Source organism: Peromyscus maniculatus, chromosome 8, assembly GCF_049852395.1.
Source record: "Peromyscus maniculatus bairdii isolate BWxNUB_F1_BW_parent chromosome 8, HU_Pman_BW_mat_3.1, whole genome shotgun sequence".
NCBI lineage: Eukaryota > Metazoa > Chordata > Mammalia > Rodentia > Cricetidae > Peromyscus > Peromyscus maniculatus.
The window spans coordinates 38,789,678-38,817,049 of record NC_134859.1 but is presented as its reverse complement, the minus strand read 5'-3'; the positions used below and the strand labels follow the sequence as shown (position 1 = coordinate 38,817,049).

At 43.9% G+C, this 27,372-nt stretch overlaps 1 protein-coding gene across 13 annotated transcripts in view; it reads right to left on the bottom strand.

The window, feature by feature from the left end:
- Positions 1-11,391: 11,391 nt before the first annotated feature.
- The window catches only part of Rapgef6 (Rap guanine nucleotide exchange factor 6), a 176,904-nt gene continuing 160,923 nt past the window's right edge, over positions 11,392-27,372 (bottom strand). For 9 of the 13 annotated variants that reach the window (XM_006984863.4, XM_076578396.1, XM_076578392.1 and 6 more), the window contains 5 exons: positions 25,127-25,261; positions 18,239-18,467; positions 16,377-16,879; positions 14,167-14,481; positions 11,392-12,765 (listed from right to left, as the gene is read on the bottom strand). In XM_006984863.4, coding sequence (XP_006984925.1) covers positions 12,740-12,765; positions 14,167-14,481; positions 16,377-16,879; positions 18,239-18,467; positions 25,127-25,261 — 1,208 coding nt within the window. In that variant the 3' untranslated portion in view covers positions 11,392-12,739. Of the gene's footprint in view, positions 12,766-14,166; positions 14,482-16,376; positions 16,880-18,238; positions 18,468-20,381; positions 21,488-25,126; positions 25,262-27,372 lie in introns of those variants that run through there. The other 4 variants (XM_076578398.1, XM_006984864.4, XM_016003473.3 and 1 more) reach the window with 3 other exon arrangements.

The window sequence follows — 27,372 nt, the reverse complement described above, 5'->3', positions numbered from 1 at the left end:
ATGGGGATGGCCTGATGGTTGGTTATGAGTCAGGGCTGCCCCTTGTTACGGGAGTGAAGCTTAATTGGGAGTCAATTTTGGTGAACAAACATTAGCAGAAACTTCCTCAACAACCCTAAACTTCAGTTGTGGTACAAATTTTTCTACAGTTTCTAAGAAACCCTGTCTCGAAAAACCAAGAAAAAAACAAAAAACAAAAAAAAAAACCCAACAACACAAAAAACAAAAAACAAAAAAAACAAGACAGGGTTTCTCTGTGTAGTTTTTGGTGCCTGTCCTGGATCTCACTCTGTAGACCAGGCTGGCCTTGAACTCACAGAGATCTGCCTGGCTCTGCCTCCTGAATGTTGGGATTAAAGGCACATGACACGACTGCCTGGCAGAAGGGACTGAGAGAGATATAAAACCTTTAGTAAATAGAGATTTTTGTGTTTCTTGTCCACTGCTCCCCCCCCCCCCCCCCCCCCCCCCCCCCCCCCCCCCCCGCTCACTTCTTTCTTTTTTGCCTGGCTGGCCTGGAATTCAGGGAGCTTCAGATCTGGAGTTCTGAGATTAAAGGCATACACCACCATGTTTAGTCCAATTTATATTGAAAGTTCTGAATCATGAAAAAAAAAAAGACATATACAATAAGAAATGGACTTAGTTGCAAATGGGCAGACAAAGGTCTAAATGAGTATTGTTAGAAGTAAGGCTGCCAGATGCTACATCAACATTAAAGAACCATTTTGCAGCGGGGCAGTGGTGGCACATGTCTTTAATCCCAGCACTCAGTAGGCAAAGCCAGGCAGATCTCTGTGAGTTCGAGACCAGCCTGGTCTACAGATCTAGGACAGGCACCAAAACTACACAGAGAAACCCTGTCTCAGTAAACAAAACAAAAAGAACCATTTTGTTTTCTATTTGTCAAGACTAAGTAATTAAACACTGAAAATGTGAAAGCTACTTCTTAAAATAGCTTCACACGAGGGCTGGAGAGATGACTCAGAAGAATACTTGCTGCTCTTGCAGAGGACGTGGGTTCAATTCCAGCACCCACATGGTGGCTCACGACTGTCTGTAACTTCAAATCCAGGGGATTCAGCACCCTCTTCTGACATCTGCAGGCATCAGACATGCACATGTGATACACAGACATTCCTACAGGCAAAATATCCACACGCTTAAAATAAACCCACATGAAGAGTGAGGCCATGAACCAGACATGGAAAACAGAGATCATCTCCCCTTCATCGGGGGTTGATGCACAGGGCTGCTGAGTCCAAGGCTAGCCTATTTGAAAAAAAAAAAAAAAGAAATGAACTAGTTAATAAACAGAATTAAACCCAGCCAGGGTCACAGATGGGGGGAGAGACTGCCCCTCGTGCTAATGGAGTCCAGCATGGCCCAGTACAAACTAGTACAACATGAGCAGGTGGCAGGCAGGCTTGCTCTTGTGGTGGTACTGTGTTTCCCAAAATATTGTATACCCTAATAAACTTATCTGGGGTCAGAGAACAGAAAAGCCACTAGATACTTAGGATAGGCAGTGGAAGCACATGCCTTTAATCCTAGCATTCCAGAGGCAGAAATCCATGTGTTCAAGAATACAGACAGGCATGGTGACTCATTATGCCTTTAATCCCAGAAAGCGAGCCTTTAATCCCAGGGAGTGATAGTAGAAGGCAGAAAAGTACATAAGGCGTGAGGACCAGAAACTAGAAGCATTTGGCTGGTTAAGCATTTGGCTGGTTAAGCATTTGGCTGGTTAAGCATTTGGCTGGTTAAGCTTTTAGGTTTTGAACAGCACAGTTCAGCTGAGAGCCATTCAGATATGAGGACACAGAAGCTTCCAGTCTGAGGAAACAGGACCAGCTGAGAAGTTGGCCAGGTGAGGTTAGCTGTGGCTTGTTCTGTCTCTCTGATCTTCCAGTGTTCTCCCCAATACCTGGCCTCAGGTTTGATTTTATTAATAAGAACTGTTAAGATTCCTGCTACATGCTCTAGTCACACAGGGACAGCCCGAAAGAGAATGAGTGGCTTAGAGTCCTGTCTACCCCGCACAACACTGGGGTGTGAAGACAGTGGTTCCGGGAGAGGCAGTCACAGCCAACTCCAGCCCCAGGAAGAAACCCAGTCGTATTGATGGTGGATTTATAGCAAAGATGGCTGAAGTGTGGCTAAGCTGGCCACACCCCATCCTTCCCACCACAGCATCTTCCTCTGTTTGGCTCCCGCTCGGCTTCTGCTCCTCCTGTAAGCTCCTGCCCTCACTTCCTGACTCACAAACGTACTCCATTTTCACAGCGTACCCAAGACTTGAAGCCATGTGCTGTTTGTCTTTTGGGGCCTGTGTTACTGCACTTTGATTTTTGGTGGTACTGGGGACAGAATCCAGGAAATGCTAGGCAAAGCTCTCTACCACTGGGCTATATCCCTGCTTCACTTGGAATAACTTTTCCATTTTTATCCATTTCCTTGCAAATTTCCTGTTCTTTCCAGCTAAGTACACTGTGTACATGTACCACATCTATGTTGTCCACTCATCAGTTGTTGGGCTGTCTTCATTTTCTAGCTACTCAAACCTCTGAATGGATTCAAGACCCACTTGTCGGGGGACAAGGGGACCAATGCCTGGTACTGTTAGCTTGTCTGAAAATCTCGATCTGGGGGAGGGGGGGCGGTAGTAGGCCCAGACAGGTACCATATTTCTGATGGTTAACTAAATGGATCCAGCAGTATGCTGCTTTCTAAACACTCATGCTCACATCTGGGGACAGAAGCGGCCTCCATCCTTCATCAAAGAAGCCTCCCCAACAATAAACAGCGCTGCTGACTGCAGAGACTCACAGCTGCCCACGATGCAGAGAATGAGGGACAGTGGTGGGCTCAGCCTTGAACAAGTCGCTCACACCACACACACCCTCTAAAGGCTCAGAGCACACTATGGCTATGAAGTGCCATTCCCTAGACTTGACAATATCACAGCTCACAGAAACTCAAGTTGTCTACACTGACCACAGGAGACCAGCATGTCAACCAACAGCCAAGGAGGTGGGTGGGACTCACAGGGCCTTCTGTTCACATCAGAACTATTGCCTACAAATAGATTCTAGGAGCAAGAATCACAGATTTGTTCCATGATTCTTACATCCACGGGGACATGAATGGCCTTGGTGGGTCTCAAAATAAATGAATTAGATTTGTGGGGAGAGTGGACAGGGGCGGTAGGAAGGTGGGAGTGAGAGCCACTATTCCGGGCTATGTGTATGAAACTTAAAAAAAGAACAAAATCAAAACAAAACAAAAAACCCCAAGAAGTCACACTGTAGCATGGCGCCACCTGGTGTCTTTGTATAACATTTTTTTTATAGCCTACTCTTTGCTTTCATTTAATTATTGGGGGTAGGGGAGTGTGCCACATGTAGAGGCCAGAGGAAAGGTCTGCAAAGCTGGTTCTCTCCCTCCATCTTTATATAGGTTCTGTGGACTAAATTCCAATGGTCAGGCATCACCTTACTGTCCTTCCCACACTTGGTTCTGTTAAAGGCAAGTTTCCTTTCTGGGACCACCTGCCAGGCGCCAAACACAGATGGCCTCATGGCGAGACTTCCCATCACCAACTGTCTGATGAGCAATCTTGGACATCAACATGACTACATCTGGAATCAACTAAAACCTAAGCAGCTGGGCATGCCTGTAAACCGTTTTTTCTTTCTTCTCTCCCCCAAGACAAGGTTTCTCTGTGTAGCCCTGGCTGTTCTGGAATTCACTCTGCAGACCAGGCTGGCCTTGAACTCACAGATCTGCCTCTGGGATTAAATGTGTGTGCCACCACCGCTGGCTGTGGACTGTTTTCTTGTGTTATCTGAGCTGGGAAGACCACCCTAGATCTGGGCCACACCTTCCGGTGGCAGCCCACATAAAAGGACAGAGAAGAAAGCTTTTGCTTTTTGCCTGTTTCCCTTCACTGTCCTTGGCAAGTTCATCTATATTGTTGCTGCTGAAGCCTTCCTTTGCTGGTGTTAGAACCCACTTCTTCAGGATTCCAACTAGACTGAAGACAATTGGAGACATCTGGCCTCTTGGACTGAATAACTACTGGGTTTGTGACCCTTCCATTGGGAGGCATCTAATGTTGGGCTAGCTGGACTATACAGACTGTAAGCCACTTTAATAAATCCCTATAGACATACATGTATATATACATGCATACACACACATACATGTATTTCATTCTATTAGTTCTATTCCTCTAGAGCAGTGGTTCTTAACTTGTGGGTCGAGACCCCTTGGGGGAGGTTGAACAACCCTTTCACAGAGTCACCAAAGACCATCTGAAAACAGAGATAGTTACAGTTGCGAAGTAGCAATGAAAATGTTATGGTTGGGGTCACCACAACAGGAGGAACCAACTGTATTAAAGGGTCGCAGCATTAGGAAGGCTGAGACGCACCGCTCTGGAGGATCTCAACTAGTAGACTGTGGTATCAGGAGAGGTTCTAGAGCAGCAGACGGGTAAGGATGGATGTTTTAAAGTACCTGGAACAGGCTTTCCAATTTGCCCACACCTGGTTACTGAAGTCTCTCCTAGAAGCAGTGAAAATCCATGGTGTGAACTATTTAATGAACTTACTGAAATAAATGCATTCTATTGAGAGCTGCTGGTAGCAAAAGGCCATGGGAGTATACAGCAGGTGACAACTAATGTTCAGGTCAACCTATCAGAGCCAACGGCTCTGTTGGAGGAAACCATCATGCAAGGCATTTGTGAATTACTGCCTTCTGAATGAACTGGCTCTTTCTTGTAAACTTCTTGCGCAATAACAGCTATGATATCTCATTACTCATGCATTTTCATAAAATGTATATAGTAATCTCATGATTACCTCTCAATCTTCTATCTGTGGGCAGTAAGGAAGATGACTTTTCATTTAGCTGTATAATTTTGATATATAGAAAATATATTAGGATATGTTTCATAACCAGATCCATTGTCCCATGAGACTAGATTTCAAGTCTGCTTTGTTCCTTTTGCTCAGACTACCACAGAAAAATAATCATCTCTCCTCAGTCTACCACAAACTGCACGCATTTAGCTCATTTTTACCTCAGAGCAAGTTCAAACTAAAGGCCTTTGTAAACAGATCATGAGTTTAAAACTTTACAGTTATGCACAAGGTCAGAGTCACAGGTGTCTCACCAAGGATATACTAACACAAAACGCCGTAAGAAAAGCCTGCCAATTCTTTGCTTGCCAAGTCTGCTGATACAAAGCTATGTCTGAGTTTGTGGCACTGGGCACTGCACCCCCTCTTCTGGTTCGGAGACCTTGGAACCTTGCGTTACTACGGTTCTGCTCCTTATCATCTATTCTAGGAATGTGCTATGACCTTGAGGGTTTTGAGACTTTTCTCAGGATTGCAAGGGGTCTCCTGTTAGAGAAATATGGGAAGTCAGGCAAGACAGAAGGATGAGAGCAAAAAAGAAACGTTAAAGAGAACTAAGAAGAGAGAACAGCAGAAGGCAGAGAGTCAGGCAAGAGAGGAACAAAAAACGAGAGCAGAAACAAACTACAGATTTAGAACTAACTTAGAATAAAATGGACTGAAAGAGCATGATGTGCGTAGATTTGAGATCCCTCAGATTAGAATCCTGATGCTTGTAAGCATCAGATCTAGATCTCAGGACAGGTACAGGGAGGAGGGGCTTTCGATAGCATCCTGCTCACCTCTCTGAGGAGCAAGGAATTTAGTGACTTTATATATAAAATTTCTGCATTTGTGCAAAAATAAGGAAGAGAAGGAACTCAGTGATATAACTGACCCTGATGTACATCAACAGCCTCAAGTGTTCTAACCGTGCCCTGGGGAGACTCTTCCTCTAGCTGCCACAGAGCTCAAGTTGCAAAAACTCAAAGAAGTCCGTATTGTAAGATTGGCTGAGTAACAAGACGACTGTAGGGCTGGAGAGATGGCTCAGCGGTTAAGGGTACTGGCTGCTCTTCTAGAGGTCCTGAGTTCAATTCTCAGCAACCACATGGTGGCTCACAACCATCTGTAATGAGATCTGGTGCCCTCTTCTGCCCTGCAGACAGAACACTGTATACATAATAAATAAATAAATCTTTAAAAAAATAATAAAAAAGGATTATCTTTTAAAAAAACAAAAACAAAAACCAAGAAGACTGTAAGTCCCAGCCCAAGAAACCTAGTACAAAGAGTGAGCTTGACCTCAGACACACCCTGCACTTTCTTCTAAGTACTTAAATTAAAAAATTACAATTATCGTGTGTGCATGATTCCTATGTGGGTTACACATGGAGGTGCAGGACAGCTTTGTACAGTTGGGTCTCTACTCCGGTCTCCATGTGGATGCAGGTCAAGTTCTTTTTTTGGTATACTCAACCACTTGATATTGCCTCCCGTAGAGGTTGTGAACTAACAGTCCCTAACTTCCCAGCCTTCCCAGTTTTCTTTTTAGCTCTGGCTGTCCTGGAACTCTTCTATGTAGACCAGATAGCCTCAAATTCAGAGATCCACCTGCCTCTGCCTCCTGAGTGGTGGAATTAAATGTCTACACCAGTATGCCTTGCTCAAACATTCTTTTAAGAACCCCGAGATTGATAGGTAGGTTCCATGTGAGCATGACTGACCAGAGCAGTAGTACGATAGTTACAGCTTTTAATAACAGGTTCACCTCCCCTCCCCACCCCCCAAAAGCCAGGGTCTTCTGTCATTTAGGCTAGCCTCAAACTCATGAGGCAGTGGACGATTTTGAACACCTGATTTCCCACCTCTACCTAGCCTGTAATGGTGCTGGGCAAGTACTCTCCCAACAGGTCCACTATACTCTCAGCTTCAACTAGGGCACCATGGTTTTCAGGAGTTGTTTTTAGTACCAACTCACAGGCACGCTACTGTGAAAACTTCACAATTATGGTCCTTTCTCATTATTGACTTGGGTTAGTCCTCTCCTTACATTCTAACCACGTATTTTCAAAGAGCTGACCTGTAGTCGTTTTTGGGTATATTATCTAATTAGTTTATGCTGGTATCTTTCCATTAATTTTGGTTTAATCTACGATTATGGTTTCTTGAGAGTACTTAACCTTTAGCAATTCTTGTCTAATATATGCATCTAAAAGCTATCAGCTTCCCTTTACGTGTGGTGTTAAACTGATAGGTTTTGAGTGTGGTGGTGCGCACCTTTAACTCCAGCACTTGGGAGGCAGAGGCAGGTAGATCTCTGCGAGCCTGAGGCCAGACTGGCCCACATAGAGTTCCAAGATAGTCAGGATCACAGAATTGAGACCATTCATATATATTCTGAGACAAGGTTTCAGTCCTGGGTTGTCCTGGAACTCACTTTGTAGACCAGGCTGGGCTTGAACTCAAGAGATCCACCTGCCTCTGCCTCCCAAGTGCTGGGATTAAAGGCGTACACTACCACTGCCCAGCTTCAAAATAAATTTTCAAAATTAATTTGTGTGTGCATGCATGCACCATAGTACATGGATATTAGAGGGCAGCTTGCAGGACTCAGTTCCCCTTCCAACTTGTAGGTTCAAAGATTGAACTCAGATCATCAGGATTGATGGTCAATGTCCTTGCTCCCCAAGCCCAATGTAGGGCCCCAAGCCCTGAAATTTAAAGAAAAAACAAAAACGGATCCTGTTTTTTCATATGGGCTCACACTCCTGCTTCATCTCCCAGTGGCTGTGACTACAGGCATGTGGCCACTGTGTCCAGCTGTGTTGGTAGCTTTTCAGTGGTCAAGCATTCCATTCTGATGTGTGGTCCGGAGGTGTTTCTACAAATCTGTTGGATGGATGGTGTTTCCATTCCTACATCTTCACCGATCTGGGCAAGGCTCAGCCTCCACGACATGGTGGAGCAGCTGTAGGATAGGTAGGGAGAGATGGCTTCCTCAATAACGTCATCACTGGTAAGGTGGCTCATGCTCCTGTGAGCAACCCTCCTGGAAAGAAACTAACAGAAAGGGAACCCATTGTGACCACCCCCCAACACTGCACTAGACACACTGGCCAGAGAAGTGAGGCCATAAGAGTTGGAATGACACTAGGAGGCTGAAATCCTGTGTGCATGCATGCTAGCTCCCCGAGAACCCAGTGTTAGAACAAGCCACAAACCGAGAAACAGGAGGCCAGAGCATTACAAGTACTGGCCAAACCGCATGCTCACCTGTCTGCCTCCCGTGAGGAGCAGGCTGGCTGGACTGCTCCTGAGGCCACTCTGGGATGGCCAGCTCCTCTCAGCTGTTCTCATCACAGGCTTCTAGGGGTGAAGGTTAGTGGGTTCCCAAAGTATGCTATGGAGCACACCCCTGAGCAACAGGAACCCAAATGTGAATTATGACATTTGCTGGCCAAACTCAAGGTGAAGGCAAGGACTTGTTTCCCAGAGAAAAGCCACCTGCAGGGTCCTGGGATTAGGACTGCAAATTGGCCATTCTTCATCTTGATCAAGACTGTATATTCTAAACAGAGGAATGCACTAGTGAGATGCAGGAACGGCGAGGGAGGGGAAGGCTGGGAAGACGTGTGCTGCCAAGTGCTAGCTCCCACACAAACCACAGGTAAAGAGGGGGCAGCAGAATCCCTTCTCTGCCAAGGTCTAGAGGGACCGGATTCCAGAAGAGAAATGGCCACCTGAGTACCATCCAAGGCTGGGTGGGGAGTGCACAGGCTCACTGGCTGCCAAGGAGCCTCCCACAGCTGGATGCCCTTGCTTCCTTTATTCACTGGACTCCGTAGGGTTCTGCCACAGCACACAGGTTTCCTTACAAGCTCCAGTTTCCCAGTGTGGCTGATGACCTCGATGTGAGCAGAGCTTCTAGAAAGCTCCTCTTCCCATAAAAAGGGAGCATGTTTGCGCTTTTCACTGGACATTGTCCTTGAGGTGATGTCCTGGTATAAATGGAAGCTGACGGGTTCTCTAGGGCCTAACAGTGACTGCACCAGCCCTGAGTGGGCCCATGGACATTTCTGTTAGGAAGCAAGTTCAATGGGGTTTAAGTCATTGTTACTTCATTTGCAACCAAACACATCATGTAGAGGTATATTATAGCTGTTTTACAGATTATATATGGTCAACAGTAACAGAAGACTCCAATTTCTGTGGTGACGTGGAGGTACCATGGGTCCCAAGTTGGCACTCTTGTTTTTAGTTAGGGTGTCCCTAAGCTAGCTTCGAGCCCTCCATTTAGTTGAACACTGAAATCTTGGTTCTCTTGCCTCCACCTCCCTAGTGCTGGGGTCACAGCTGTGTTATAATACCCACTTTTATGTGGTTCTAGGAATTGAACCCAGGGCTTTGTGCATGCTAGGGAGGCATTTTCAACTTGAAAATGTACCCAACTCGTCTCAAGTCTGATCCCCCCTCTTTTTTTGTAGCATGTAATGGAATTCTGAAAGAATACACTCAATGTCTTTGTAGAACCTTCCAAATGATCACTATTTTAAATTTAAGGAATCCTTTTTTCTTTGTCTCCTAATGAGCCACTCTGCAGTTTGAACACTGCTCCAAAGTGACCTGTTAGCTGTTTCATGGGTTCTACAGAAACTTGGAATGAAGTGCACACAGTTAATGTAGGTTCTTTATTGGTTCCAATGTGTTAGGAGATGTGGTAATAAATGATACCCTTACATTCTCTTAACCAAAAATATAACAAGTATTTACACTCAGTAAAAATACAAAAGCATAGAGAGGCACTGTCTTTCTAAAAGACATAAGTTTAAGAGGCATCAGAAACTAGGAGACGACATTGCTTGTTACAGGATGCCTTACAATCACTCAATTGTGCAGAAACAACTGTCACTTGATTACATAACTGTGCAATTTTGCTTTTGCTTTTTGATAAACTCACACTTCAATGTTAAAACATCTATCATGTTCAACTGCATTCTGTACATTAAAAATAAAGAGGCCTTTTAAACAGCACAAAAGCTAAAGATGAATTAGGGTTCAAGTTTCAACTTGAAAATGTACCCAACTCGTCTCAAGGCTGATCCCCCCTCTTTTTTTGTAGCATGTAATGGAATTCTGAAAGAATACACTCAATGTCTTTGTAGAACCTTCCAAATGATCACTATTTTAAATTTAAGGAATCCTTTTTTCTTTGTAATTACAAAGAAACTCTTGATAGTTTCTGCTACTCTTCCAGTTTGGTAGAGAACACAGAGGTGATGAACATGTCACCCTCATGAATACTCTCTAAAGGATTTTTCTCCCGAAGATCCTGTTGAAAGACACCAGTTAGAGGAAACGAAGTCTGGGGATTGCAAGTGCCCCTGTTGTAAGTAGCGCTAGGACTCACTAATGGACTCTTTCACTGTTTGAAAAAGTCTGCACTCGGGGTCTCCTGCTTTGACAGTATTGGCAGATGCTGGGCACTAGTCTCTTTAGTGATATTAGACACTTAGAACAGGGACAAACGGGCATTTGGAAATGGAGCAGGCATGGGCTTTAAGGCGTCCCTTGCTCTAGTCACATGACTAAGTAAAAAAAAGGCAGACATGATTTTTTTCAGGGACTCATATACATCAAACATTTGGTTTTCATTCTGATCAATGTGATCAGTTGGTCTGAACACTCACAGATAAAGCTCGATATAACCAAGGCAGCTACACAGTGCAAGTTCAAAGCCACAGGCCTCACTGCTCTGTGCAAGATATTTATACCATTAAGGACCAAGGCAGGCGAGGCTCCGTCTGAAGACCTGTTAGATGAACAGAGGCTGTGCACACAGCATGTTTTTCTAGAGTAATGGCTAGAAAATGGTGACAATGAGTACCCAAACTTTGATTAAAAAGGTGGATATAGCAAAAATATTTATTTTGTTTTGGACATGAAAACAATATTATGCAAATAGGTGAATAAAAAATTCACAAGCAGAGGACAGCACAGTTCACAGGCCAGATGAGCTAAGCATGGCTGCCAAGCTTCAGCTGCCACCCAGGCTGCTTTCAGGGTTAGGGGCCAACAAAGCTCTGCCTCAGTGCACTGCAGTGCCCCTGGGCTCATGTCTAAGGCTTTTGGGTTAATGTCTCCCCAGGGGAATTCTTCAGCCACTACTTTTCCTAAAGACACAGGCATTCTGTGGGAGGACACACACTGTTACATTTGAACTGCTCTGATTCTCAAGTGATCGGGCAGGAAACAGGAAGAGAGCAACGGAAAAGCACAGTCTTCAAAAGGCAGTTGGTCATGTGACTGCTCTGTAGCAATGCTGTCATGGTTAGTGCACTTATAATGGCTTTGGCTTTTTTTTTTTTTTTTTTTTTGGTAATTACAGAAGATTATGAAATCTTATTTGCCTTTTCATTAAAAAGCAAATGAAAAATTTTAAATGTTATTTAACATTTAAATACATTAACTACAAAGTATTACATTTAATTTGTAAAAATGTGAAAAGTCCACTTTATTAAGCAGTCACTGGATTTGAATAGAGTGCCATATCCAGGAGGTCCCAAAGGATGTCTTCTCCAGGGCGGAAGTCCCCTCTGTTATCCTAGCACTCCTCTCTTACCCAAGTCTATCCCTTGTTGCTGAGCTCTGTGGAGGGTTCGAAGCTCAAGTCCGACTGCACACGTGGTTATGTAGTGCAAGCCATCGGGTGAGTCAAGGTGACCAGAATTACATCCATGATACTTTAGAAAAATTATTATTATACATTATTTGGTGTGTAGGGGTGTTCTGCCTGCATGAATGTCTGTGTGCCACATGCATGCAGTGCTTTTGGAGGCCAGAAGAGGGTGTTGGACCCCTCTCCTGGAGTTACAGGCAGTTGTAAGACGCCAAGTGAGTGCTAGGAAGTAAACCAGAGCCCTCTGCAAGAGTATCTTAACCCCTGAGCCATCTCTCCATCTTCTACAATATTTCTTTTAAACTAGGCGTTCTACGCTTGAGTTGTGAAATGTTAGCTTAGGGAGGGTTCCTATAGAAACAAAACTTTCTAGAAGCCATTCCCATTGGATTATAGTAGCCTCACAACTGGATGCAGCATGATGGTCACTTCAGAAACAGACTCAATGTTAACTGTTCCTTCTTTGGAAATTGGGGTTCTCCCTTCCTACTCGACCTCTGCTCTTCTTTCCAAAAGACTGCCAAGACCCCTGTGGCTGATACAGCCCATGCCATGATGAGCAGGCTGCTCACACTGCACCTGTACAGGGTCTAATTCCCCCGAGTGTCCGCTACAACAGTGCCACATCTCTGTACCTATGTCAGGATTACATCTGCTGCTCAGACCATAGACAACTTTACAGCCTCAGACAAACAACAGCTAACAAGAGCTCCTGAACACAAACAAACCATAATACTTTAAATAATAAGTTACTTTTCAAATACACAAGACTATCCTTGGTATTGGCAGACATTTTGAATGTGTCCTTTAGCCCAAGCTATGGCTTGGAAATAATAATACCACTATCTTTAAAATGATGTACAAAAAGAGAAACCTATAGTGATATACAGGGGGGCAACTCTGAGCTTGAATATGGTCCCAAGGCAGGAGTGATGTGCAAAGTGTAGGCTGGGATCAGGTGCAACATCCGGTTAAGGAGCCTGCACCTGCAGGGACAGAAGAAAAGGAAGCATGACTCAGGAAGAGCTCCTCCTCAGCCCAGCGAGGACACCTCAGGGTTGGTGGCAGCAGCGAGCTGTTGGCCTTGGCCTGCAGAACCACGAGCTCTTGTCCATGCTCCTGACTTCCAGGGTCTCCAATGGGCATCCAAAGGCTAGACTGCAGACACCTGCTCATTTTCTGAAAATAATAAAGGTACAATTAGCTGGCACACCTACCTATTTGTTAATGCAGATCAAGCAATAACCAACAGATTATCGGCTACATAAGAAACTCTCCTCATCTCAACAAATCCTGGCAGACATTCACTATGACCTAGACTTCACTGTAACACCATGGTTTCTAATCACACTGAGAGCTGACAGGAAACTAGAATTTCAAAATTAAAAGCCTTTTACACTTACTTCTCGTGTGTGTGTGTGTGTGTGTGTGTGTGTGTGTGTGTGTGTGTGTGTGTGTGTGTACAAATGCCACTGTGCATGTGTGAAGGTCAGAGGACAATTTGCAGAACTGCTTCTCTTCTTCCATCATGAGGATTCTGGGGATCAGGCTTGGCAGGAAGTTCAAAGGCACTGCTGAGCCATCTTGCTGGCCCCTGTAGTTTTATTTTCTTTGGTGTGTGTATGCAGAGGGTTACAAGTATGTGTGAATGTGTATGGAGGCTAGAGGTTGACATATGATATCTTACTGGATGGATCACTCTACTTTAGTCAGGATCTCTCAGTGAACCTAGAGCTTGCTAATCTGACTAGTCTAGGTAGCCAGCTTGCCCTGGGAAGCCTGTCTCCAGCTTTTACATAGGTCCTGGGGCCCTGGATTCTGATCCTCATGCTTCATCCACTGAGTCACCTCCCCAGACCACAGATGGTTTCAATATATCACTTTATTACTATACTGTTTAGAAGGCTAAAAAATTTATTTCCAATGAAGAAACTACTTTTCAACCTTTGCTACAGTTACAAAGTTCATCAAGAGTTTTGCTTGCCAGAGGAGTGGAGTCAATAGTGTCTTTTATACAACTGCTATTTGTAGCTGTCATATTTTGTAAAACTTGACTCAACAGACATCAAGCACTTTCTCTCAGAATTCTCCTATGGGAGCTGCTGTTTCCTTATCAAAGGTAACAAATTCCATGTGAGCTAGCATCAGAGCAATGGGTTCACAGAGACAACAGCTTGACTGTGTTTACAAAACACATCATATTTAGTGACTCTTAAATGTTCCTTATAATTAGTGTGTGTGCACTACAGTGTTTGTGGAGGCCAAGGGGTAATTTTTGGGGTGATGACTCTTTCCTTTGTGTGGGTTTAGGGGACAGAACTCAGGCTGCCAGGCTTGCACAAGTGCTCTTGACAGCCCAGAAGAATAATAAATCCTCTTTTATTGTAGTGCTGGAGTTTGAAGCCAGGGTCTGTGCGTGCTAGTCAAGAGCTCTACCACCAAGCTATATGCCCAGATCCTATTTTTTAAACACATCTGAAGAGATTTAAAAACATTACAAATTATCACAAATGTCAGAGTAAAGACCTTTTCATGCTCCATAACCCACTCGAGAGCCATTGAGACAGTGTGTCAACGTACCATCTGCTTCGCTATCTGCATCAGCCACATCTGCTAGTTTGGGACGGGACGGCTGCAAGCTATGCCTGTGAGGCTGGGATCCAGTCTTCGAGGGACCCCAGGCCGAGGTGTGGCTACTGGGAGGAGCTGGCGGCAGTCTAGACAGGCTGTTAAACATCATCTTTGACCTCTGTACTGCCACGCTATAGTCTGGAGGTTTTAGATGAGGGTGGGGTCCTTCCTTTAGGTCCGCTAAAGAAATTCCCAGATATCCTGGAGGAGTGGGAGGTGGCTCCCTATACCTATCACCTTTCTTGGGTGAGGTGACACAGTACACTGGTGTGAAAAAATAAGCAGTGGAAATGTTAATGGAAAAACATAAGAAACAAAGGAAAAAGAACCCCACACTGAACAATACAATGGCAAAAATATAACTTAAAAACACAAAATGAATACATTTAAATACAATGATAGCAAACTGAAAACGTTCTTACAAACACTAACAGTTAAACCTATTGGCTATCTTAAGAAAACTCATGACAGCAGCTCGGTCATGCCCTCAAGCTGAAGACTCTATCTGAATCACAGCACTGGCACCTGGGTCACAGACACCATCTCCTGGCCCTCCGGGCAGACGCATCCTCAGTCCAGGCATATGAACCAGTGAACTTTCCCAGTTGAGATGAACTTATTCCCCGTGGGATCTTATTTCTGTTTTGTGACAGGGTCTCTACAGAGCCCTGGCTGGCCTGGAACAAACAGGGATTGAGTAACTCTGCTTTCTGGTGTTGGGATTAAAGGTGTGGACCACCATTACCTGGCTGGGATTTTACTTTTAACTCCTGTTTTCTGACTAAGCATAGAAAAAAAAAAACCCTGAAGTTTAGGAAATGTGACATCATGAATAATTTCTTTCTGCTAAATGTGCAATAATCCCCTGGAACTAGAGTGAAGCTTTAAAAGGCATCAGGAAAGGAAAAGAGGAAGCTCCACAACATGTCGATCACACAGAGGACACTGAAGAAGACACTGTCCACACACAAGCGGAAGGATTTCAGGAGCATTAGACAATGCTCACATCAACAATAGGCTTGTCCATGTGGACATCTACTCTCTACAGTAAAACCCGCATGTCAAGTCAGGGACAGAGGAGCCCGGTTCCATCCGAGGACAAGCGGGCATAACGGAGCATGGCAGTGGGTAGCTGCCAAAGGAGAGAAAGATGAAGGAGGAGGATATGCCCAAAGTCACCAAGAAGTGAAAGATTTAGAAATATTTAGAGGGACACAGACTTGTATATTCCTAGACAAATCCTGACAAAGTGCACTAAACAAATCCAAGAAACTGCAAGGCTAGTTAGTACCTTTCTCTCTCTCTTTTTTTTTTTTTTAAATAATTATATCATAAGGACACTGAGTCAGTCATTTCACATAGCAGAGAAGTGGAGATATTATGTGTAAGTATTCATGTAATTCAGCGAGTAAACAATTTGATGGCTAAATACAGTAAAAGGGCGTACTAGACAGCAGTCCACAGGTCAGCTGCTCCCAGTGATGTACAGCAGGCTGTGCACACTGAAATGCTTGGGTCTCTCTGTCTCTGCTCTGTGATGCCCGAGAGTGGGTACGGGACCTTGCGATAATGCTAAGACCTACTTTATCACTGAGTTGGTACAGGATCTCAGCATGTCTCTCTGCCTAAAGGTAACAGAGGACTTGCTGTTTCCATCATGTATACTTGGCACCTGTGGTATCAACAACTTATGAGGTCGCCAGAACAATCTTTTCTTCCTTACTCCATAGTCTGCAGTGATACCAACCACACGGATCTCAACAGTGAACCTAACAAACAGTTCCTAACAACATCCCTTCCTCTGCTCAGACTCCTGTTCACTCTGACGGCTTGAGTATCTCCTCAGGAACTTTTGAAAAGGCACCACCATGGCTTTACCTGTGCGTCTGTGTGTTCTCTATGTATCTGATGGCCACGTGTCTTTTCTGTTAGTCACTCTCATTTCCCTTAGGATTTTATATATAAATACAAGGATATGTATGACCGAGGGAAAGAAAAAGCTGAGAAGCCATAAATTTGGGGGTGATAAATTATGGAAGGAAGAAAAAAAAAGTGTAGAATGAGAGAAATAATCTGGTCAAGGTAGCCCAATACCCTCTTTTAGGGGGAGGGGACACATAACCCCTCAACACCACTGACACAAACAAACCCGCACTTACCAATCAAACCTCTGTCTGTACTGGAAGTGACCGTTTTATAAACAGGGTCAGTGGTGTCCCTGGGCTCCAAGCCATCAGGTGCCTCTGCTGGTGAACTTTCCAATACCCTCCGCTTAACTGTCCCATAGTTCGGTTCGTATGTGTCAGAAAGGGAGCTGGAAGAGGCCCAACTCTGCCTCAGCTGGGTTGTCTCTAGGCTGCCTTTGCACTGGCCACAAGTTCTTGAGCAGCCTTTAGGGCAGGCACAGGGCTCACAGTCAGTAGGCTCAACCTCAGCAATAGGGTCATCTAAATGTGTGTGCCTGTAAGTGTTCACAAAGTCCCAGCTCTTCGGGTTTGGAAGGCTTTGGAAGTTGTCATGGGAACTACTGGAGCAGGAAGTCCAACTGCCCCGCCCACTGTCAGCTGCTTCCAGCACAACCTGCTCATGAGACATCTCTTCACTGCTCAGAGAAGGCGGGACAGCTACACCCTTGATTAGAGGCGGCTTCGACAGCATCCACCTAAAAATGGAGACACACAGATGAGTAATGGGGACTTTGGTGGCATACTGGAGACTTCCCAGCACGAGTGTCCCTCCTGCAAGAGACCAGGATATACCTGAATGCTTAGCTAGGCAGTGTTTCCTCCAAGAAACCCTGACTGACTTTAAATAAAAACACAAGATGAAATTTGAAATTAATGGAAATAAGTACACTTATGCCAACACACTGCTCCCCAATGTGGAGAATTCAGCATTCTTAAACCGGGGAGCCATGTTTCATTTTTTTCACTAACATCTGAGGTTAACCAAGTATGATGGGACATCAAAGGCAACTTCCCCAAGTGCCGACTGAATAGATGCCGACATTTATAGCGAGGTTCCCAAACATGGGCCACGCGTGTCCAACAGCCCAGGTCTGTATAGTCGGGTTTCATATAGACGGTTTCTGTATTTTAAATGGTTCTATGTATGTCTAATCTGCAGTCTGCATGCTGGCACAATATAGCTACGAACACAGCACAACATAAACTCTGCACGCATATTTAAAATACCGTGTGGTATTTTTTTAATGTGATTTTGTGTGTGTGTGTGTGTGTGTGTGTGTGTGGTGTATGCATATTTAAAACACTATGTGGTATTTTTTTAATGTGATTGTGTGTGTGTGTGTGTGTGTGTGTGTGTTATAACTCAATTGTGCCGTTCTTGAATGTCAACTTTTTCAAAGACAACATAGTCTCAATGTCCAAAGGCTAGACATGAGAATAAAGATCAAGGCCTGGCTCCACTCTCCTAGCTCCTATAGTATGCTAGACATATATGTTAGATTGGAAGTCTGTTGTATAATACAATCTTTCTGATAATCTCTAATACCAGGAGCCACATTTCTAGTAACAACAGCAGGCACACAATGTGCGTGTGTGTGGTTTTTTTTTTGCTGTGGTGGTACACACTTAAAAAAAAAAAAAAAGATTTACTTATTACGTATACAGTGTTCTGCCTGCATGTATCCCTTCAGGCCAGAAGAGGGCACAAGATCTCATTACAGATGGTTGTGAGCCACCATGTGGTTGCTGGAACTCAGGACCTCTGGAAGAGCAGCCAGTGCTCCTCTGAGCCGTCTCTCCAGCCCCACAATGTGTAGCAGGATACATGGCAGAAAGTAACTTGAATAAAGAGAATTCAGGAATACAACAAAAGCATGTCCACGTATCTTTCAGATAGTATGTACTTCCATGCCCAGTATGTATAAAGCGCATGTGTGTACCTCACAGTCTTACATGGAATATCTTATAACTGACCTGGAAGAGGGTGCAAGATCAGGCTGTGAGTGCTATATACTGATTCTGCTTTTGAGAAGAACACAGACATGAATATTTACCCATGACCAAGCTGACTGTGGTCTCTGATCCCTGAAGGGTGATCTGTCTTTTCCAATGCCCCCGTGGGCTCAGGAACTGCTAGGGTGTGGGCGGAACACCGTTCATCCTGCAGAGCTGCAGACATGGAGTCTGCGGAACAGTTGCTCACAATGCTGGACCGAGAGGAGATCTCACTGTGGCTGGAGTCAGACAAGTTGTCAGACTTAGCTGATGGTATGAGTGTATAACCTGCGTGAGAAAAGACACCGATTCAACTACAAAGTGAGGGGACAGGCAGGGGCAGCCATGGGGAGACCAAGAAAAGATAGAGGACAAAAAGCAAAGCAGTAGGGAATCTCAGTTTTCATGCGTGAGGGTGTGAGGACAGCAATTTTCTCCATACCCTTCCTACATAGCCATTCACCTACCATCCATACTACACCCACAGAACTCCACACTGAAGGAAAAAGTCACAAGCTGGTTTACTGTCCAGGCTCACACTTTCAAATAGAACAGAACAAGAACAATGGACACATTATAAACATTAGCAAGTACTCAGTACAGTTTTTTAACCTCTGTGTCCCCACCCTTTGACTGACATAAAATATTTCATGGCCCACGCTGTGGAAGGGATGGGAATGGAGATACACTCAAAGGAAATGTACCCAGATAGCTTCCAAGTTCACACTCTTCTCTCAGATATTCTACCCAAGTCTTTTCCCAAGTTGAGGATCACTATTTCAATACTTTCAATCAATTATTTTTTGCAATTTTAAGAATACAACTCAGGACCTTGTATAGGCTGGGCAAACGAGAGCTCCAGTCCTGTTTTTGTGCATGCGTGCACACACGTATGTGGTATATGTACATGTGTGTGTAGGTCAGAGGCTGATGTAGGTGTCTTCCTTGACTGCTCTCTACTGTATTTTACCCCCCTGAGACAGGGTTTCTCTGTGTAGCTTTGCGCCTTTCCTGGATCTTGCTCTGCAGCCCAGGCTTGTCTCAAACTCACAGAGATCCGCCTGGCTCTGCCTCCCTAGAGCTGGATTAAAGGCGTGCACCACTACCACCCGGCTTCTACTGTATTTTTTAAGATATGAGCTCACACTGAATTTGCAGCTCCATTAGCTGGCCAGGCTAGCCGGCCAGAGTCTCTATCCCCTGGCTCTGTGCTAGGGTAATAATGCACAATGGATTTTTCACCTGGATGCAGGGGATATGGACTCAGGTCCTCACACTGAAAGATCTTCCTAGCCCTGTTTTAATATTTTTAAACAAACTGTTTTAGGTTTGGACATGATTAACTTTGTTAAGAATTAAGTAGCTGATCAGATTAGGAAGTATGATGATGAAAACACCATCTATCTACTTTCCATACATCTTACCGCACAGCGTATGGCTACAGAGGCCTTGTCGATTTTGGCTACAGAGGCCTTGTCGATTTTGGAGGGATAAAAGAATAGGGATGAAGACAGGTGAAGGGCCCAAAACCACATCAACAGTACGACAGCTAAATATACAAAGTGGTCTATTTTGATAAAAGAAAATGCCATAGCAGGTCCCCAAGGGGCTGGTCTTTAAGAAGCAACAATACCTTCTTGTTCTCAGGGCAGAGTGAGGTCTGACAGGTCACATGACTTTTGGACTAACTTCCAGATACATTGTTAAGGAAGAAATGGAGGCTCCTGTACATTACTGATCCTCCGTAATACAAAAAAGGAAGAGAGCAAGCTAAGCATCTCCTTATGCCTTAAGGATTTCAGCATGTTTAACTAAATTCACTGAAGAAAAAAATGGCTGTGAAATGTCAAGAAGTGCCATTAATTTAACATTTCACAGAAAAATCAAGATCCAGAAACGTGTGGTTTACCTTTGGGCTTATGGGGCCAAGAACCCAGTAAGACAGGCCAAGCTAGTGTTTCTGATTTCTGCCTTGCGCTTGGGACCACTCTCACTCACCAGTGCCATGACATGGCTCTTCAGTTTTTAAGACGACAGGACAACGAATGTGCCAAGCAAGCATTCACACCAGTTAACCCTCGACTCCCAGAGAGAATCCCCGTCTCTTTCACTGCTCAGTACAGACTTGCTTCATTATTTCAAATCAATTTTATCCTTAGGTTTGTTACATCAGAACCTCTCAAATGCAACTGATACCAAGAATTGCCTGGAACATTTATTGAATTACATATACATCTGGCACTCAAAGTCAAATTTATGAAATCTGGGATGGGACATGGTAGTTTCACTTAAAGTTTCCAGATGATTCTGAACCTGTTGGGCTAACTGCTCTCCCAGAGGCATTTCAAAGTGATGATATAAGACACAGGAAAAGATGCCTTTCTTGGCGCACAGTTGGTTTGCCTTTTTGTTTTTGTTTTTTCCCCAGAGTTGAGGAAGTAAGAGGGTGAACAGGTTCTGTGGTAGAGGGTGATAGCGGCTTGCGATGGAGGTCTACATGAAACTGAACACTGGTTCCTAAGAAGTTTTCTCTGAGAATTTCACTCAGTCTCAGCTGCTACTAGAAGAAAATACAGCAAACTATAGAAAACAAGTAGATAAAAGTTTACTAACTCAACACAGTGGTCAGAGAACATACGTACAAGTGAGTCACAATAAATTAGTAATTCTTTGCTACTCAAGACTCTACAGCACTCACCATAAAATGTTAGTAGTACTTACTACTAAGCATTCACTTGTCCAGCCTCTGACAGATGGCTGAATTCAAGCCACATTTACATGAGTAACTTAAAGCAAACTTAACACTAATATTGAATAAGGAACTTTTCAGAGAGTCTTTCTCCGCTTAGACTTGAACCGCGTACAGAAGCAGTTTAGAGCGGTATTGTGGCCTTGGCTACTGGAGGCGCAGATGGCATTCCCTTTCTCATCTGTGACGTGGCTTCCAACACCCTTCACTTTCTCACAGCTGTCTGGAGCTTGATTGTGATCTGTGTCCTCTTTCTGGCTGTTGACTAGTCTCTCCCTTGAAAGAGTTCTCTCCCTAAATCTTCTAAACGGGGATGTCATTCTTTTCCTGGTTGTGGTCTCACAACTTGTCCTGTCTCTATTCTCCTCAGTGGCCTTCTTGGTCCTGTCTGTTCTTTTTGCTGTGCTCCCAGTAATCTGAAGGATTTTCTTTTGCAAGTAAACCCCACCTATTCCGGGGCAGCTCTGGCCACTGATCTTGGTGCTGGGCTCACGGGGAGGGGATGAGGAAGACCCTGAGAGACGCAGCAGGATGCTGTGATCAGATAGGATACTGCCAACTGGAGGGAGAGATGCAAAAACCCTGACATGGTCAATTAATTCTTTTTAATTAGTCACAATTAGCTTGGTTTACATAACATTTCACTATTTTAAAACTTAATCATCTTGACAATACCTAAAGAATTGAACTATAGTAACGGTTTTTTTTTTAAATAAATGAAGAAACTATGTAGCTATTATACAGCATAAACACCTTGGTTACTACAAGATGAAACAGAATAGATATTACCTTGCTCAGAACAAGCTGACAAAAAAAAAAAAAAAAAAAGGAAAAAAGAAAGAAAAACAAAGCTGAAAACAAGCTGTATTGGTAAAAATTATAAAGAGAAATATGACAAGAATATCAGGTGATCAGAACCATTTCTTAAGAAATGATGCTTTAGAATTTCCAGGAGATTAAAGAACACCTCAGTTAAAAATCAAATAGGGGGCTGGAGAGATAGCTCAGAGGTTAAGAGCACTGACTCTTCTTCCAGAGGACCTGAGTTCAATTCTCAGCACCCATATGGCAGCTCACACCTGTCTGTAACTCCAGTTTCAAGGGACCCTGACACCCATGGCAAAAACACAAATGCACATAAAAAAAAAAAAATCAAATAGGACATGCCCAGGATGCAAGGCACTTTATAAAGCACCACTTCTGGTGCAAACGGGGCTCCACACGGAAGGAAGGCCATGTTCAAGTTGTTGGCTTACCCTCCACTGTGTGTGTGCTTACACATGCAGGTGCCCCAGTGGAGGGCAGAGGACAATCTGGGCGTGCTCTCCCTGAGGAGCATCTCATCGATTGGCCCAGAAATCTGTCTGTCTCTCCCCGCCCAGTCCCAGGATTACAAAGTGTGCTATCATCCCGAGGCTTTACATGGTGCTGGGGTGGGCCTAGGTCTTCATACTTGCACAGTAAGTGCTTTACTGACCCAACCATTTCCTCAGCTCTTGGCTTCTAAGTTCTTGTTTAATTCTCCATATGAAGATATGAAATATGTTTACTTTTATTAGTGATGAGAACAAAACTAATTCCAAAGTTTAACAAGAACTGAGAATGGCCAAACAATGTACTTTTACTGTAATAATTTTGTTCAGCCACAGGCTACTAGCATGAACCTGTTTATGGAAACAGAAGTACTGAGGTGGGGTTGGGTTTTTCTATTCTTTTTGGAAGGTTCTGACTATGAAGTTCCAAGTGGTGACACTTGTGCTACATACTCAGGGATGTGCCTCAGGTCAGGTCCTCGGCCTCAGTTGGCTGAATGCTGCTATTACAGCTATGTGCCACTATGCCTGGCTGTCTTTTTGGAATATTTACATATTTAAGAGTAATTTCTGAAATCATTTTTGAAGAGAATTCTTCAAGCTTCTAAAGGTTCTCAGTACAACTATGACAGGCCCACACTTATAAACATCATGGTCAACTGTCAGCCACATGTTCAAAGATTAGAGAAAAGACCAATTTACTACAGTCGTAAGAGTAGATTTTGTGTGGTAGTACACACCTTTAAATCCAAGCACTCAGAGGCAGAGGCAGGCAGATGCAGTGGAATAATCCTTCTGTACACTATGAATATGTATTACTCTCACTGGTTAAAAACAAGCTGACCTGCCAATAGCTGAACAGGAAAAGTTAGGCAGGAAAGCCAAACTGAGAATGATGGAATGAAGAAGGGTGGAGTCTGAGGAGTCACCAGCAAACTCAGAGGGAGAGATGAACATGCCATGAGGATAAAGTACAGCCATGTGGCAGATGGTAAATAAGGAATATGAGTTAACTTAAAATGTAAGAGCTAGTTCGTAATAAGCCTGAGCTTATATTAAACCTCTGAGTGATTATTTGGGAGCTGGTGTTTGGGACAGGAAAACTCCACCTACAAGCAGAACTCTGTGAGTTTGAGACCAGCGTGGTCTACACAGTGAGTTCGAGAGCAGCTATATAATAAACTTTGTCCTGAAAAACCAAAAAGTGATTTGTTGGGATACTCCTCTCCAAAACACTTCTTCCCAAGTCACAGTAAACATAAACTGCAATCAGATCTTCAGCTTCTTACTTACAGAGCTGTCTCTGCACAACTTCTAAAGACTGGTCCTGCAGGACCACCTGCCTGCCTAAAGATCAGATCTCTTGGAGAGATCTGGTGAAGGCATTCTGGATACTCAGCTCATACAGACAAAAGACACAGGTCTATGTGTCTAGCAAAAGTATGAGATAAAGCACGATCAGAAACTGTTTTCTGAATATACATATTCCTTCTATATTCTAGTTGATTTTCATGAAGCATTCCTTAGTAAAATCTCAGCTATCGGAAGGCAGAAAGGGCTGGGGAGCAAGCTCGCTATGCTACGCTGGAGCAACAGCAGGGAAAGGAAGAGACACTTGGATCACATATAGAAATGCCATTTCCTTTAAACTGTTTACGTACGTCCTAAGACAGAGGGTCTTTCTGAACCTTATAAACAAGTCACGAATGGTAATAAAGAAATAGCAAGGGACAGAGTGTTAGACCCAGGTGTTATATCACTGAACCCCAGCTGGCAAAAAAGGTCCTGAAGAGTGAAACTTAGACCTTGGGAACAGAGTGAGCTGTTAGTCTAACCAGGACTAACAAACTTAATTTCCCTCTGTCCAGGTAATGTCCTCTGCTGGGATTAAAATTTTCCCCCCTTTTTTCTTTTACACTCACGAGGAGCTCAGGACTAGGATACCTCTATCTCTAGCACAGACTCAGAGTGTGGAGGGCCAGAGTAATAAACATATACTCTTTAGCATGTTGTATGCGTGGTCAACATCATGTGACATCTCAGATTCCAGGCTATCCAAGAAGAGCTTCAGTCTGACTCATGAAAATGCATGTGAAGAACAAGGATTTCTGACTTTTCCTTGTTGGTTTTGTATAAATGTAAAAACCACAGAAAGGCATACAGTATTTTAAATTGCCCTAAATAAGAAAAACAGAACCAAAAAAGAGAATCCTAAATAACTGCTTCTTTTTTTTTTTTCTTTTCTTTTTTGAGACAGGTTTTCTCTGTATAGGTAGGCCTGGCTGTCCTGGAACTCACATTGTAGACCAGGCTAAGAGATCTGCCTGCCTCTGTTGCTCAAGTGCTGGGGTTAAAGGGGGTACATCATTTTGCCCAGCTAATATTGCTCCCCCCTTACCCCCTATAACTTGTATTTGAACAAAAACATTTTTTGGAGCTGGGTCTCAGGCATTGAACCTATTATAGAGCTGCTGATGACCTTGACTTCCTGACCTCCTTCCTTGTCTCCTCCAAATGCTGGAATTACAGGTGTGCACCATCACACCCAGTATAAATACAGTTTCTTGTAGAATTTTTTGCAAATTCTCCACAGAAATGTTCAAATATATGAAACTGGAAAGAGAGATGGCATTGTGCACTGGCAAAGACCAAAACAACTGTCTTATGCCCTCATTTCTACCCATGCCTGCCCTGTGCCAAGAAGCTAAGGATCATGCCCTGAATACTGGAGTCCTAGCTACAGGGTGACTGACACCTGAAAATGTTTGAACAATTCAATGGAAACATTAATTCACTGTTCTGTCATTTGCTTACAGACTGAGAAGCCAGGCGTGCTGACGTATTGTTTGGTCTGGGAAGAGCTAGCAGGAAAAGTCTCATCTTACCTTTGCGAGGGGAACTTTGAGGAGATGCAGGAGGGCTAGAATGCAGAGAGGATGCCACAGAAACAGTGTCTTCTGTGTGTTTCTTACCACTCACTTCTTCAGTTGGTCCTAAACCTTTCTGAGGTAAACTTGTACCTAAAATTAAATATATAAAAAACATAAAAATAAAGAAGCAAGTAAGTATCATTTTTACAATTAAAATGTATGTAGCTGTTTAAATCACCAGTAACTAAAACCCTGAGACAATGGCTGGTATAGTCAACTAAGACATGTAAGTGCCCTGAGGGATTAAATGACTGGGAGTTGGCATAGAGGTCTCATTCTCTAGGCTATTTGTTCAAACTCAGTTGGTGAGTACAGATAAGAGTATAATAGGCAATTTGCTTTGTGGCAGAGGGAAATCAATTACACAGTCCAAGTATAGTCCCTAAACTCCAAAAATTATATTTTACGAGAGAAGATTGGGGTTCAAACTCTGCCCGTCCTTCCCTCTTGAGGTAGCCTCTTCAGGAGAGAGCAAACTATGTTCGGAGGGAGTGTGTGGTGCTGGTATTGTCACCTCCTGAGGGGCATCTCTGCTGTGGATACACATAGAGACTGTAGGACTCCAGGTCAGCCCTTTTCAAGAGCACTAAATTCATACTACAGTAGAAAAATAAGCAACGGACTGGGAAATGGATGGTGCTCCCAAAAAACATTCTTGGAAAGTTCTCTTCTCCACCAGCTAGCTATTGAATATAGCTCAGATTCTGAAATGGTTGTTGTGGAATAATCTTTTGTACACTGTGAAGATGTGTCACTTAGATTGGTTTAATAAAAAGCTGAATGGCCAACAGCTAGGCAGGATTTTCAGGGCAGAGAGGATGCTTGGAAGAAGAAGGCAGAGATGCTAAGAGATGTTGAACAAGCAAGACACACAGGAGGAGAGGTAACAGCCATGAGCCACATGGCAGCATATAACAGAAATGGGTAAATTAAGTTATAAGAGCCAGTAAGGGCTGGCCAGTGGTGACACACTCCTTTAATCCCAGCACTTGGGAAGCAGAGCCAGGTGGATCTCTGAGTTCGAGGCCAGCCTGGGCTACAGAGTTCCAGGACAGCCAGGGCTACACAGAGAAATCCTGTCAGGGTGGGGGTGGGGGTGGGGGTGGGGAGACAACTCTCCGGGTCATGGTTTGGGAGCTGACTGGTGAGACAGAGGAAGATGCACTACAAATGGTCCCAGCCCAGTTACTTTTTAGAGTTCCTAGGCAGTCACTGAGCTACAGAGCTGGTACAGCAACAGCAGTCTTCAGGAAAGGCACTCCCACCAAGCAGGCTGGCTTGCCTATGGTCTTGTTCTACTCCCTTCTCCCCACAACTTTCTTTGGTTCAAATCTATCTCAGCCTCCATTTTCTCCTCATCTTCCTTCTCCTTCCACCTCCTTTCCTGTCTCTTCCTGTCGCTCTCTTAACAGAGTATCACTAGATACTAGGTCAGTCTGGTCTCAAACTTGTAGCCTAGCTTAACATTGAACATGTAATCTTCCTGCCTCAGTCTTCCAAATGCTAGGATTAGAGGGGTGTACACCATGCAAGACTTCAAATCTCTTCAGTGATTTCTCAGTGACAAATTGTACTTGGCACCTCTATAATCTAGACATATTTATGACTTCAATTCTCATATCCTGGGAAGCTGTTTAGTCTGGTGGATAAAAAGCAAGGATTTTAGAGCCAACCAGCTTAGGATCAACCACTAGACTGATCATGTACTGGCACTGTGTAAATTACTAAGACTCTGTGTAGAATAAGGCTAAATTACCATCTCATAGGGCTATTATGAAGACTAAGTATATATATATAGTTTATAATAAAGATGGACCATGTCTGAAACTCAGTAAGTGTTAAATGTGAGCTTCATTACTTCTGTGCATGTTGCTGGGAACTGGGCTGAGCCCCCAAGGCTTTGTGTACACTAGTCAAGCACTCTATTACCAAGTCAAATCCCTAACCCCGACCTTCAGTTGTTACCTCTTTTTTTTTTTTTTTAAAGATTTATTTATTTATTATGTATAGTGTTCTGCCTGCACATATGTCTGCAGGCCAGAAGAGGGCGCCAGATCTCACTACAGATGGTTGTGAGCCACCATGTGGTTGCTGGGAATTGAACTCAGGACCTCTGGAAGAGCAGCCAGTGCTCTTAACCTCTGAGCCATCTCTCCAGCCCCCAGTTGTTACCTCTTAATATGCATGCAGTTTGCAGTAAG